General features: G+C 41.4%; 1 protein-coding gene across 4 annotated transcripts in view; it reads left to right on the forward strand.

The window, feature by feature from the left end:
* The first annotated feature begins 1,956 nt into the window (after positions 1-1,956).
* LOC311101739 (CD166 antigen homolog A-like) overlaps positions 1,957-13,962 on the forward strand; it is a 47,290-nt gene continuing 35,284 nt past the window's right edge. For all 4 annotated transcript variants that reach the window (XM_084142921.1, XM_084142920.1, XM_084142919.1 and 1 more), the window contains exon 1: positions 1,957-2,201. In XM_084142921.1, coding sequence (XP_083999047.1) covers positions 2,150-2,201 — 52 coding nt within the window. In that variant the 5' untranslated portion in view covers positions 1,957-2,149. The remainder of the gene's footprint in view (positions 2,202-13,962) is intronic.

A 13,962-nucleotide genomic window follows, 5' to 3' on the forward strand; every position in this document is an offset into this window, starting at 1 on the left:
CATTTTGATTGGGTTATTTTGCCTAAAAACCTTTAGGCCTACCTATTAAAAAAAACTACTAAAAACTGCATCTCTGCCCAGCCTGGCAAGAGTGGCCAAAAGGGTGTTTAGCAGTGGCTCTGCAAGTGTGGAGAGGATATTCTCTGCTGCTGGCCGGCTCTCCAGGCACCATAGCATGAACATCAAGCCACAGACTGGCCAAACTCTGTTTCTAAAAATGATTTCTAAAAATGAATTCAAAGGCACTAATAAGGCATTTTTCGTTTCATTTGTATAATTCTAAGTAAGTCACAGCCTATATGGGCAATTTATAGACTATAATTATTTTATACAACAAAATGTTGTTTAAATGCTGAGGGCTTTATGTGTTGCACTCACAAATGCTTCACAATGTATTTCTTTGTAGGCTCTAGCCTTGAAATAATTGAAATAATATAGCCTAAATAATTCATTTTCGTTCCTTCTTAGGCTCCTGACCTATTTAGAGTGTTTATATGCTGTTTAATATGACATGTAGCCTATTTGAAATGATGTTTGCTTCTTACATTCACCTTTTCATGTTTATTCAAATACTTTTTATTCAAATCCATATGGTTTGGTTTCAATACTTAGAAACCAATTGGTAGGTCCAGGTTATGTTGCAAACCTAGATGGGTGTTGGTTCAATTGTGATTTTAATGAATGGAGCGAATTTGGAGCGGCAGATTTTTTTCCTGTGAACCCGAAGCGGTAGGAAAGCACATGGAGCGCTGAGCAGGATTTCCAACCGCTCAACTCCGCTCACATGCTCTGTCTCCAACACCGCTGAATGTCTAAGCAGCATTATAAAATATGCTCTGCTCATCTGATCAGAGCACAACCTCATGAAGTTGATGCTTTGGTGATGTCACTGGCAGAGGCTTCAAGGTAAGATATGACACTCAACATAAATAAACTCTGAGTAATAGAAATCATCAAAAAACCACTGCCATCTCAGTTAACTGCAGCCACAACAAGTAAAGCCAGCAGCAGCAGAGTCTAGGAGTATTTACTGTATAGTACTACCTACCCAAAACACAAGTACTGACAGCTCACATCCACAACTTTTTAAGACACCTTTGTCCTCATTTTAATCAACACAGGATTAAAGTTTAACACCTGACATTGCACAATTCTGAGCCTCTAATCAGGATGTTAGTGAGGCGCTAGTTTGAACAACTACTGTCTCTCTCTGCCATCACCAACTGAAATCAGGATTCAGTTTTACATTTTAGTCATTTAGCAGACACTCTTATCCAGAGCGACTTCGAGGAGCAATTTGGGTTAAGTGCCTTGCTTAAGGGCACATCAGCAGATTTTTCACCTTGTGGCTGCTACAGTCGAAAGGTTGCAAATTCCACTGGTATTATATTCGAACTTGCAATGCAAATAGGAAAGGTAAGATAACACAGTGCACTGCAGTTATGAATTTAAACTATGAAGAGCCACCTTGAGCCTTTCCACTGGGCAAAAACTGGTTGAATAAATGTTGTTTGCACATCATCTCAAACAAAAAAGTAAATGTGATGACGTTGAATCAACGTGGAAAACTGATTGGTAAGGGAAATTCTTATTTTTTTAACCCGACTTAATCCAATTATATGGTGACATTTTTTTTTCATGTTCGTTGACAACTCAACCAAATGTAAATCAAAACTAGAAGTTAAATTGACGTCTGTGCCCAGTGGGTTATTTTGCCATTATCAACGGCGACCCTGGAGCAATTAGGATTAAGTGCCTTACTCAAGAGCACATCGACCGATTTGTCACATTATCGGCTCCATGATTCGAACTAGCGACCATTTAGTTACTGTGTGTGTGTGTGTGTGTGTGTGCATGTGTGTTTGTATAATGCAGTGCGGAGTGGGGTCAACAAGATCCTGGGCGGAGTTGCTGTAAAACCCAACCCTACATAGCTTCCCGTCGTCGCTCACTCGACCCGCTCCCGCATTTCACCTGTTAGCCAAGGCAAGTGAGAGAGCACATGTTATACAGCTGTAACTGAACACAGTTAGTGAATATCTCAGTATTTAACCCTGACGTTTACGGAAGGAAGTTAACTGATCGATAACAACGAACATATTATCAAACTTTAGGAACAGCTTGACAAGGATATCTGACATTCGCCAGGATGCACTTTTCCAGCTGTCTGTATGCACTCCTCGTCGCGCTTGTCTACCAAGGTACTGTAGCCTAACATGCATCATATCTTACATTGTTTCAAAGAAAACTGTTACATTTTATCAACATTTTTAATTAACACTTCATGCGAACTGCATGGTGATGATACGTTTGTAGACGATAAATCTAAAGTGAAAACGCTTGTCATTCGATTAGCAATATTGATTTCCACTGAGGTTTGTGAAGACAAAGTTGCAGCTAGTTATAGTCATGGTTAGAAGGTTATTTTGCCACTGTACCATTATTGCGCATAGCATGACTACTGCGTAACTACAAGTTGTATATGGCATTAAGTGTGTACAACCTCTGGCCACACTTCGTGGGAGTGTAGAATAGGTTTCGCCAGGTGATAGTCATGTGCTCTCAATTTGGGAGAGCTGTCCTCTCATTTTATTACAATAATTACAACAGTAAACCGACTTTTCACAATCATTTGTGCGGTAAACTTGTGTGGTAAACGTTCATCCCCAAACATGTACATTATGCACTCAAAAGCGCACACTTACCAGTGTTTCCCCACGAGGCAGGCAAGCCTTGCATCCCCAGTCTAATGCAACATGATGTACTGCTTCAATAATAGCAATTTATGGCTTTCAAATTAGGAATGTGAGTGAATTACTATTTGAGATTGGGACCTGATTTGGTGCATAACCTAGTTGGAGTCAGAGAACCTGCTATCTGACATATCTCATAATTTAAAAAAATTCCACATACCCTTTTGAACATGAACATGATGGATATGTGTTGTGTTCCTTCCATGGGACCCCATCCCTTGTATATTATACAGTCTATTGACCCAATAGTAGCGGAAAATATTTTAAGCCCCTAAGAGCTAATATAATTTCAGTGTTTTTGTCATGCTGAATGGGATCAATTGAATGAATGCTGGAGAGGGGTGGGGTGGTGTAATGGGGTGATTTTGTGGTGAGTCAGTTCTAGGGACTGGTGACTGGGGGCAGGGATGATGGGGTATTACAGGAATGAGAGTGCCGTGTGTTCGGGGGGGGGGGGGGGGCTGGCTAACTACATCAGATGAGGAAACAGATTGAAATTTGGTTTTTTACTTTCTGTACATTTCTTTAAAGAAAGCATTTTCCCAAGCCAACAGGTACACACCATGTGTTTAAGCATTCAGTTTCAACATTTAACCAAACTGCAGTGGAGCTCTGAATAGTCCCTTGGGAGAGGGAACGGAAACCTGGTCTCAGAGCATTTCATATTATTTTGTATGTAAATCCGTACACTCCATTTAGTATGATATGTTATATTTCGTATGATATGTATTAATTTCTGTATGTCCATCACCCATTTCGTATGATATGTTACGAATTACATTTTTTTAAACATTTTTAGTCATTTAGCAGACGCTCTTATCCAGAGTGACTTACAGTTAGTGAATACATATCTTTTTTTTTATACTGGCCCCCCGTGGGAATTACAATTAGTATTATATGTTATGAATTTGCAAAACATGCAATATGTTATGAATTTGCAAAACGCATGATATGTTACGAATTCTAGCCAGGTGGCTAGGTGCCTAATGTTAGCTGGCTCATTAACATTAGCTAGGCTAGGGGTTAGGGTTAAGGTTAGGGTTTGGATTAAGAGTTAGGTTAAAGGATTAAGGTTAGGGGAAGGGTTAGCTAAAAGGGTTAAGGTTAGGGGAACGGTTAGCTAACATGCTAAGTAGTTGCAAAGTAGCTAAAAAATAGTAAGTAGTTGAAAAGTTGCTAATTAGCTAAAATTCAAAAGTTGTCCGTGATGAGATTTGAACTCGGAAACCTTTGGGTTGCTAGACATTTGAGTTATACGCCCGACCAACCACCCTCCTTTCGTTTTAGTCTTAAGTAACTATGTGTCTTATGTAACCATACCAAACGTAACATATCATACTAATGGAGTGTCTCAGATTTACGTACAGAATAATACAAAATGCTCTGAGACAAGGTTGGGAAGGGAAGTGGGTGATCTGACTTAGGTCCTCCTCTGTCTGACACTGTCACATGACATGCCTCTCATTGTAAATTACAGTGTGCCTCACTTGTCACTGTCACCTACTCTCAGGCATTTTTATTTGAACTGGGTGGAAAAAAGAGCCTCCCCTATGATAATGGTTTTAAAACAGTGGAGTTTGAAGGCCTTTAGGGTGGACCTGTAATTTAGGTTTATAGCCCTCCACACCAACATTTGATGAGTAAACATGATGCTGGCAGACAGACCGTCCTCCATAAATGGTGAAACCATGTGTCTGTTTGCTTGTTCCATGGAGGATTGATGATGACTTTTCCATGTGCTGGTTACTCATTACAACTTCATATGCTGTGTCATTTTAAGAACCACTAGGCAACCATCTAGTTATATATCTTCATCAAATCACAAAATCCCTCAGTCTAAACACCACACGTTTCATCTATCACCACATGCCTCATTGTAAATGTTGAATTGGAGGTTTTAAACTAAGTGCTCTGTTTGTGTAGGTAGTTTTCAGAATAGACACCATCAGTCAGTAATTAGATACACAGTTGATCTTTTATTCCAAAAATTCTCCTCTGGCAGGCGGTTCAGGTCAATCATGACCAAAACCTCCCGCCACCTGAACAGTTTCTTTCCCTGGGCTGTGGCCTTCACCAACCGGCCATCTGGCCCATAGAGACGAAAGGACTATGCACTCTATGCTGCACTCCATGCTGCACTCTATGCTGCACACAGCAACCAGCTACTGTATCTTTGAACTGTACACAGAATAACTGCACTATTACTGCATTTAGATACAGTGGGGAAAAAAAGTATTTAGTCAGCCACCAATTCTGCAAGTTCTCCCACTTAAAAAGATGAGAGAGGCCTGTAATTTTCATAATAGGTACACGTCAACTATGAGAGACAAATTGAGAAAAAAAAATCCAGAAAATCACGTTGTAGGATTTTTAATGAATTTATTTGCAAATTATGGTGGAAAATAAGTATTTGGTCACCTACAAACAAGCAAGATTTCTGGCTCTCACAGACCTGTAACTTCTTCTTTAAGAGGCTCCTCTGTCCTCCACTCGTTACCTGTATTAATGGCACCTGTTTGAACTTGTTATCAGTATAAAAGACACCTGTCCACAACCTCAAACAGTCACACTCCAAACTCCACTATGGCCAAGACCAAAGAGCTGTCAAAGGACACCAGAAACAAAATTGTAGACCTGCACCAGGCTGGGAAGACTGAATCTGCAATAGGTAAGCATCTTGGTTTGAAGAAATCAACTGTGGGAGCAATTATTAGGAAATGGAAGACATACAAGACCACTGATAATCTCCCTCGATCTGGGGCTCCACGCAAGATCTCACCCCGTGGGGTTAAAATGATCACAAGAACGGTGAGCAAAAATCCCAGAACCACACGGGGGGACCTAGTGAATGACCTGCAGAGAGCTGGGACCAAAGTAACAAAGCCTACCATCAGTAACACACTACGCCGCCAGGGACTCAAATCCTGCAGTGCCAGACGTGTCCCCCTGCTTAAGCCAGTACATGTCCAGGCCCATCTGAAGTTTGCTAGAGTGCATTTGGATGATCCAGAAGAGGATTTGGTTGAATGTCATATGGTCAGATGAAACCAAAATAGAACTTTTTGGTAAAAACTCAACTCGTCGTGTTTGGAGGACAAAGAATGCTGAGTTGCATCCAAAGAACACCATACCTACTGTGAAGCATGGGGGTGGAAACATCATGCTTTGGGGCTGTTTTTCTGCAAAGGGACCAGGACGACTGATCTGTGTAAAGGAAAGAATGAATGGGGCCATGTATCGTGAGATTTTGAGTGAAAACCTCCTTCCATCAGCAAGGGCATTGAAGATGAAACGTGGCTGGGTCTTTCAGCATGACAATGATCCCAAACACACCGCCCGGGCAACGAAGGAGTGGCTTCGTAAGAAGCATTTCAAGGTCCTGGAGTGGCCTAGCCAGTCTCCAGATCTCAACCCCATAGAATATCTTTGGAGGGAGTTGAAAGTCCGTGTTGCCCAGCGACAGCCCAAAAACATCACTGCTCTAGAGGAGATCTGCATGGAGGAATGGGCCAAAATACCAGCAACAGTGTGTGAAAACCTTGTGAAGACTGACAGAAAACGTTTGACCTGTGTCATTGCCAACAAAGGGTATATAACAAAGTATTGAGAAACTTTTGTTATTGACCAAATACTTATTTTCCACCATAATTTGCAAATAAATTCATTAAAAATCCTACAATGTGATTTTCTGGATTTTTTTTCCTCATTTTGTCTGTCATAGTTGACGTGTACCTATGATGAAAATTACAGGCCTCTCTCATCTTTTTAAGTGGGAGAACTTGCACAATTGGTGGCTGACTAAATACTTTTTTCCCCCACTGTACACTATATATACACAATTATGTGGACCCCTTCAAATTAGTGGATTTGGCTGTTTCAGCCACACCCGTTGCTGACAAGTGTATAAAATTGATCACACAGCCATGCAATCTCCATAGACAAACATTGGCAGTATAATGGCCTTACTGAAGAGCTCATAGGATGCCACCTTTCCAACAAGTCAGTTGGTCAAACTTCTGCCCTGCCAGAGCTGCCCCGGTCAACTGTAAGTACTGTTATTGTGAAGTGGAAACGTCTAGGAGCAACAACGGCTCAGCCGCGAAGTGGTAGGCCACACAAGCTCACAGAACGGGACCGCTGAGTGCTGAAACGTGTAGCGTGTAAAAATATTTTGTCCTCGGTTGCAACACTCACTACCGAGTTCCAAAATGCCTCTGGAAGCAACGTCAGCACAATAACTGTTTGTCAGGAGCTTTATGAAATGGGTTTCCATGGCTGAGCAGCCACACACAAGCCTAAGATCACCATGTGCAATGCCAAGCGTGGGCTGGAGTGGTGTAAAGCTCGCCCCCACTGGACTCTTGAGCAGTGTAAACGCATTCTCTTGAGTGATGAATCACGCTTCACCATATGGCAGTCCGATGGACAAATCTGGGTTTGGCGGATGCCAGGAGAACGCTACCTACCCCAATGCATAGTGCCAACTGTAAAGTTTGGTGGAGGAGGAATAATGGTCTGGGGCTGTTTTTCATGGTTCGGGCTAGGCCCCTTAGTTCCAGTGAAGGGAAATCTTAACGCTACAGCATACAATGACATTCTAGACGATTCTGTGCTTCCAACTTTGTGGCAATAGTTTGGGGAAGGCCCTTTCCTGTTTCAGCATGACAACGCCCCCGTGCACAAAGCAAGGTCCATACAGAAATTGTTTGTTGAGATCGGTGTGGAAGAACTTGACTGGCCTGCACAGAGCCCTGACCTCAACCCCATCGAACACCTTTAGGATGAATTGGAACGCCGACTGCGAGCCAGGCCTAATCGCCCAACATCAGTGCCCGACCTCACTAATGCTCTTGTGGCTGAATGGAAGCAACTCCCCGCAACAATGTTCCAACATCTAGTGGAAAGCCTTCCCAGAAGAGTAGAGGCTGTTATAGCAGCAAAGGGGGGACCAACTCCATATTAATGCCCATGATTTTGGAATGAGATGTTCAACAAGCAGGGGTCCACATACTTTTGGTCCTGTAGTGTTCATTCTGATTCATTCTGATACTGTAAATATTATTTGTATATTTGTTTACCCACTGCTCATTCTCTTATAGCTCTATGCTCACTCTACCTAGTTGTATACAATACAATGTATGTACACTTTGTGTAAATTCCTCTGTCTCTAAATGTTGTCAATCACTAGCAGCACCAAATCACCAAGTCAAATTCTGAGTATATGTCAATGTACTTGGCGAATAAAGGTGATTCTGATTCTGTTGTTTTAGAAGGAAACGGATGCTAGAAAAAACAAAACCTCCTGTTCAGGTTGTTAAAAGCAGTTCCTCCAGCTCAAACACTGAGAGCTGTGACCCTCGGTCTAGACCACATAGTGCTGAAAAACAGGGCCCTGAAAGTCTTTTAGAACAAATAGTCTGTATAGATGCATTTGTTTTTTGGTTCCCAGTTTTCCCTCCACCCCTCCCCCATACTCCCCCTACCCCCCCTGGAATAGACACCACTCAGTGTCACACCTGGTATTACACGTCAAGCAAGTGGGGCTTTTCATTTGCTAATGGTCTAATCTGGCCCCTGTTCTCGTGGGGACCACACGGTTTCATTGTCTGAGTGAAACCTCCTTGAAATGTATTCATCCACTTTCTCACTCTCCGTAACCAGTTTTTGTCCTGACATGATAGATACATGTTCAGATGATTGGTGCAGAGAAAGACTGGGGCGATCTGTATTCTCAGTTTGCACTTGGGATTTTGTGCCTGTTCATTTGAATGACTGTGCATGTCACCTCTTGTTTATTAGGCGGGTTTGTCTAGATGTTTGTGGTTGTTCTATCTCCCATTGACTCCTTATGCAATGTGACCCTTCATGCAACATTTTGTGTCATGGATGGAAAGCACAATAACATGAATCTATTCATCCTTAATCGTAGATGTTTATGATCCAGATCCTATTTACAAAGGAAATTGTATGCGGGTGGGGCAAGACAGTGATATCAGATAATACAATTTAAATATCATTATTAACTAGATGTCCTACAGTGATATGATAATTACATATTTTATGACAGTATTACAGGGCGGTGACATATTAGAATATAAATAATGTGCTATTGCCATGAGGAAAATGTCACTCTTCTTAGCTCTGAACAGAGAGGATGTCATTCATGATGACATCATCATTTTGTGTGTTCTACAGTACACTTAAATTTACAGTCCTTCAATCTGAAAATCATGATATGATGTGAGAATTCCTGTAGTATCTTTACACAAAATGTCACTATCCTACTTCATGATACTGAAAATATGGATGTTTTTAGTTAGTTATTTGCGCATTGCATGACAGTATCGCCAGTTTGGTATACAAGACTATAGACTTATTCCGATGAGTGTCTTTCTCTCCTTTTCTGAATTCATTTCCTACATTTAGATATTAATTATTGAAAAGGGCCTCAATCACACATCAGTGTTCTGTTTGAACTGACATTTTATGTATGTCATAGGAAATTGCCATGAGCAACGTGTTAGAGTTTAAATGGTTTCATTCTCTGAGGGTATCTCTTGCTTTTCTCAGTCTTCCCAAAGTATCATTCAAGTGCTAGAAACTAACTGGGGAAAAAAGAAAATAACATGTATATTTTGATAAGGGGCTTCTCGCTTTTGGAAATCTGGGAATGGGAGGACATATTCATTCTAGTAAAGCAATTGCACTATTGTGGCTCTGCCTCTTTTTCATTTAATTCAGATTAGGGTCACAGAGACTAATTTAGTTTTAATCCACTTTGAGGCCTCTCGAGAAAAGGGGTGGGTGAACGATAGAACCTACCTTTTACCCAAATGCAGTGGATAAGGGTGAGCTAGCCAATAGGGCAGGGTTCCCCAACTGGCATCCCACAGGCCGAATCGGCTGTCCCCATATGAGAACCCGTTTTGGTTCCATTGAACCCAAAAGGGTTCTACTCGAAACCAAAAAGGGTTCTTCAAAGGGTTCTCCTATGGGTACAGCCGTAGAACCCTTTTAGGTTCTAGATAGCACCTTTTTTTCTAAGAGTGTACCTGAGTGAGAATATGCTGTGATATGCACACATCTAGCATACTAGATTAATTCACTCTGGTTCAATCTCTGATTTCTACCCTGAAATGTTCAATTCTCAGTATTCACTTAGTTTAGAGAAAAGTATGGGCACTTTCTGTTAAGAGCTCAGGATTCACTGACATAGATGAATTGTAGTGAGAAAATGTTTCAGCCCTACAGAGCTGTAATCAGGCAGCAATGAGAACATGTAAGCCAGCACAGAAAACAGTGAGAGAATATTCACAGGCTGGACACACACAGCGATAAGATGTACAGCTTTGCTTAGAGAAAATGAAAGGGCTTGTGTGGCCAATGTAATCAGTCCCAAGCAATGACTCACCGGAAAAAAAGTATTTTGTCTGCCTGTGACAGTTGTACACACAAGGGTATCAGTAAAACAGCCAAGTGAGTCTCAATTACACTAGCTAGTGTGATTGGCTCGTCCCAGTTTTTAGAGAGGAGCAGGAGATACATTCTGTTTTAACAGTCACGATTGAGATTTCCCCTTAATCCCCCCCTTATCCAGAAAACTCACAACTCGGCTTGTATTGTCACTGGTTAGACAGGTTATAAAGGCCTGGGTGGGTTTTCATTAGACAGCTTAAAATATAGGACGTGTTTTACATATAGATTACATTTCCAGTCACACATTCCTGTGTGAAAGCCAACATTTTACAATTTTGTAGAATGGCACAGAACACCCTGGGATTTATTTGAATGGAGATGCCAGCCTTAGAGTTTCTATCTATTTCACTCCCCTTTTCTCACAACAATCTTTCTTCATCATAGCATAGCTATTCACACACAAAAAATGCTTTATTTATTATATGAAGGGAGTGACATTTTCGAGAAAGTCTTAACAATGGGAGTAAGATGACTGTGCAACAGCACTCTCTCACTAGTCCCTTATGCCGAAATGCAACCATTGAAATGCATGAGGGTATCTTTGGTTTTGGTGAAAGCCTACAGCGCACTGGAATCGGCTCTGCCCCTGTTTTGGGACAAAAAAGTGAGGTTGTTTCTCTCTTTTGTTATTCACACTATCCCCCCTGCTTTCTCTGGTTTCCTGCGGACTCCCCCCGACGGTATTGTGAAGCAGGTTTCTTTTGAAACAAATGCATGGTATGCAAATGCATGGTATGCATGGTATGATGGCTGTAGGTCCCCTGTAGCTCACTTGGTAGAGCATGGTGCTTGCAAAACCAGGGTTGTGGGTTCGTTTCCCACGGGGGGCCAGTATGAAAAATGTATGCACTCACTTAACTGTAAGTCGCTCTGGATAAGAGTGTCTGCTAAATGACTAAAATGTATGGTGACTTCTCCTGCCGACTCCTCTCTTTGTCATGAAGATGGAACAGCAAACACCCCTCTGGGAGGGCATTGAGTATCTTCCCCCTGTTCTCCCACCTCTCATATGCGCAAGGCAAGCTAAGCCTACTGGGGGAAAGTAGCTCTGGTCCATATGAAAAGCTAATGACATGGCTCATCCTGAATGACACAATGATCTTAGTTGAAATATTTCATTGGAAAGCCGTAAGCTTTTTACTAGGTGTGATTGAATTAGAATAGTTAATTAGCTATACCATTAGCTGGATTGGTAGTCACACATAGTTCCCCAAGGACCCGCTCTTTTGGGCACATGTGCATGAAGAGGAAGGGGAGGTGTTCCCAAGCTCTTTGTTCTCAGAACTCATAGAAGATCATTTCTCTTCTTCTTTTTTTCCTCACATTGCCTGATGTTTTCTGAAAAGAGACAAAGCTAAAATAGTGTGTCCCATTATTGAGAGCCTATTAAGAGTCAGGGGAGCCCCAAGCACTAGGAACTTAACCTGACCCACTAATGGTCAATGGGGAAACTGCCAAGATTTACACTCCCCATAAAATGATTATATTGCCATCTATTTACATGGGGTCAGGGCTGAAGCGGATGGTACTATTGTACCACACCCAATTTTGACTCTCTCTCTGCAGTCCAGAGTGGCCTATTGTGATGACAATGGCATTGTCCAAAAGATAAAGCAGAAATTCAAAGCGGTGGGCAATAAAATGTCATGCAATTTTCCTTTTAAATCAAATCGCTTTCTGTTTGGTCAGTAGTGTCAGTATTGACTGGTCTCTATTCATTCAAACTTTATTTAGCAATTTTCAGCCATGAAAAGACAGTGTCATATTTAGTGTTGCTCCATGAAGTATCCTGCCCCAGGGATCCAAACAGAAGTACTTTGTGTCTGCATTTGACCTCAGTAGTCCCCCATTCTAGCCTTTATAAAAGCTAGTTCTTTGTGTACTGCTGATGTCCCTCATCTATCCTTCTGAGAAGGCGGCACACTGTAGAGCCTGGAGCTATCTATGATTACATGCTGCTTCAGATGAACTTGCAGGAGTTCTCATTCAATCCCAAAGAGTGCCTCACTTTCAACAAGGGACAGACACGCAGTCACTGCATATCTCTGCTTTCTGGAGATTAAACGCCTGTCATTTTTGCATGCCATGATATGTAAACTGGTAAAAATACAGAATATAATATTCAGCCCTTTTACTTCGGCACATTCACATGTCAAGAGTGCAGAGTGTACTCTTCCTTAGTTGCTTTGAAGCATTCTTCAAGGTCCTAAACATGTTGCTCATGAAGTTTCAAATGCATGCTTCCTCTCATGCATTGGATTCCTGGCTGTAAATCCCAGGTGGTAAAGGGCTTTGTAAAAGAGTGGTAGTTATGCTGATACTTATCTGGCTGTGGAGCTCTCGCTGCCTGGAATTCAAAGGCTTGTATTAGCCTTGGATGTATGGAGTTCCTTCACCTGATGCGTACATGAAAAAGCCAGAACCAAGGCTTTTGTGATCATTTGTAACAATACGTTTTAGTGAATATTTTATAGATTTTAAACAGAAAGCTGAATTCTTCCTTTTACCATATGATAAAAGTACTTTAAAAGGTGTCTGGTGAGGTTGAGAACTAGACATATTCACTGGTCAGTCACTGGTTGATTCTGGTCTTAAGGGGGTGATACTCATAAAACGACCTTGTGAGCGAGCTAGCACTGCAATTTACTGTTTATATAGAAGGTATATACAGTACAGTGTAGTTTTAGAATGAACTCTAAATACTCAGAATTATTCACACCAGCCCTATTATCTTAGACATTGAACCACTTCACGTTCAATTAAGTAAAGTTATGATCTTGCAAATGTGTCACTGTCTGGACGCCATTGATGATGAATGCTATGTAAAACTGTGAGGTGTTTCATTAGCTAGTTGCTACTGTGCAGTAGCTGTATTCTAACACTTCCATTGTCAGACATTAGTGGGTAGGCGAAGAACCTCTTGTGCACTAATTAGATGGATAATTAGATGGAGAACCTAATTGTCTAATGGGACCCATCTTGAGAGGTCAAGTAGCCCCATGCTCCTGCAGAGAATTCTAAAAAGTACTTTAACTCCCATCGGAGCTGGTAAACCAGGGTTTCCCAAACTCGATACTAGGGACCCCAAGGGTTTTTGCCCTTGCACTACACAGCTGATTCAAATAATCAACTAATCATCAAGCTTTGATAATTTGAATCAGACCCCTTCGGGTCCCCAGGACCGAGTTTGGAAAACACCGTGTTAAACAGTGAAATTTTCCCCCTCATCTTTGGAGACAGCTTAAGATTGAGCACAGGAATTTGCAATGAAACACTAGAATTTGCTCTAAAATGATGGAGTCTTTTGCTTTAGAAAAACCCTTCATGTTAGAGAGAAGGAATAATGTTTTATAAAAGAATCACAAACAAATTCAGATGCATAGTTCCGTGTCAAATAAATGCTGCATTATTCGAAGTGCCAGCCCAGTATATGAGAGCGAAGGCATTGTAAAATAAACTTCCAGGCGTTTCATTTTGAGTAATGAATTTGTTTGCTTTCTCACCTGCAGTAGATACAGTGAGGAGAGGATATCGCTTTTCCTAATGTAATGATAGTGATTTCATTTCAATCCTAATGCAATAAGAGATTCTCACAATGGAAAATGCATAACAATTGACTAGTCATATTAGTTGATGTGTTGTAGGGATGAATGGGTATGGCATTCCCTCTCTCTCTGAGGAAATCTCTGGATTACCTGTCCCATACTCCAGGCCTTGCCACTGTGTGTTTGCC

This window comes from Coregonus lavaretus (genome assembly GCF_964263955.1).
Source record: "Coregonus lavaretus genome assembly, chromosome: 26".
NCBI classification, from domain to species: domain Eukaryota; kingdom Metazoa; phylum Chordata; class Actinopteri; order Salmoniformes; family Salmonidae; genus Coregonus; species Coregonus lavaretus.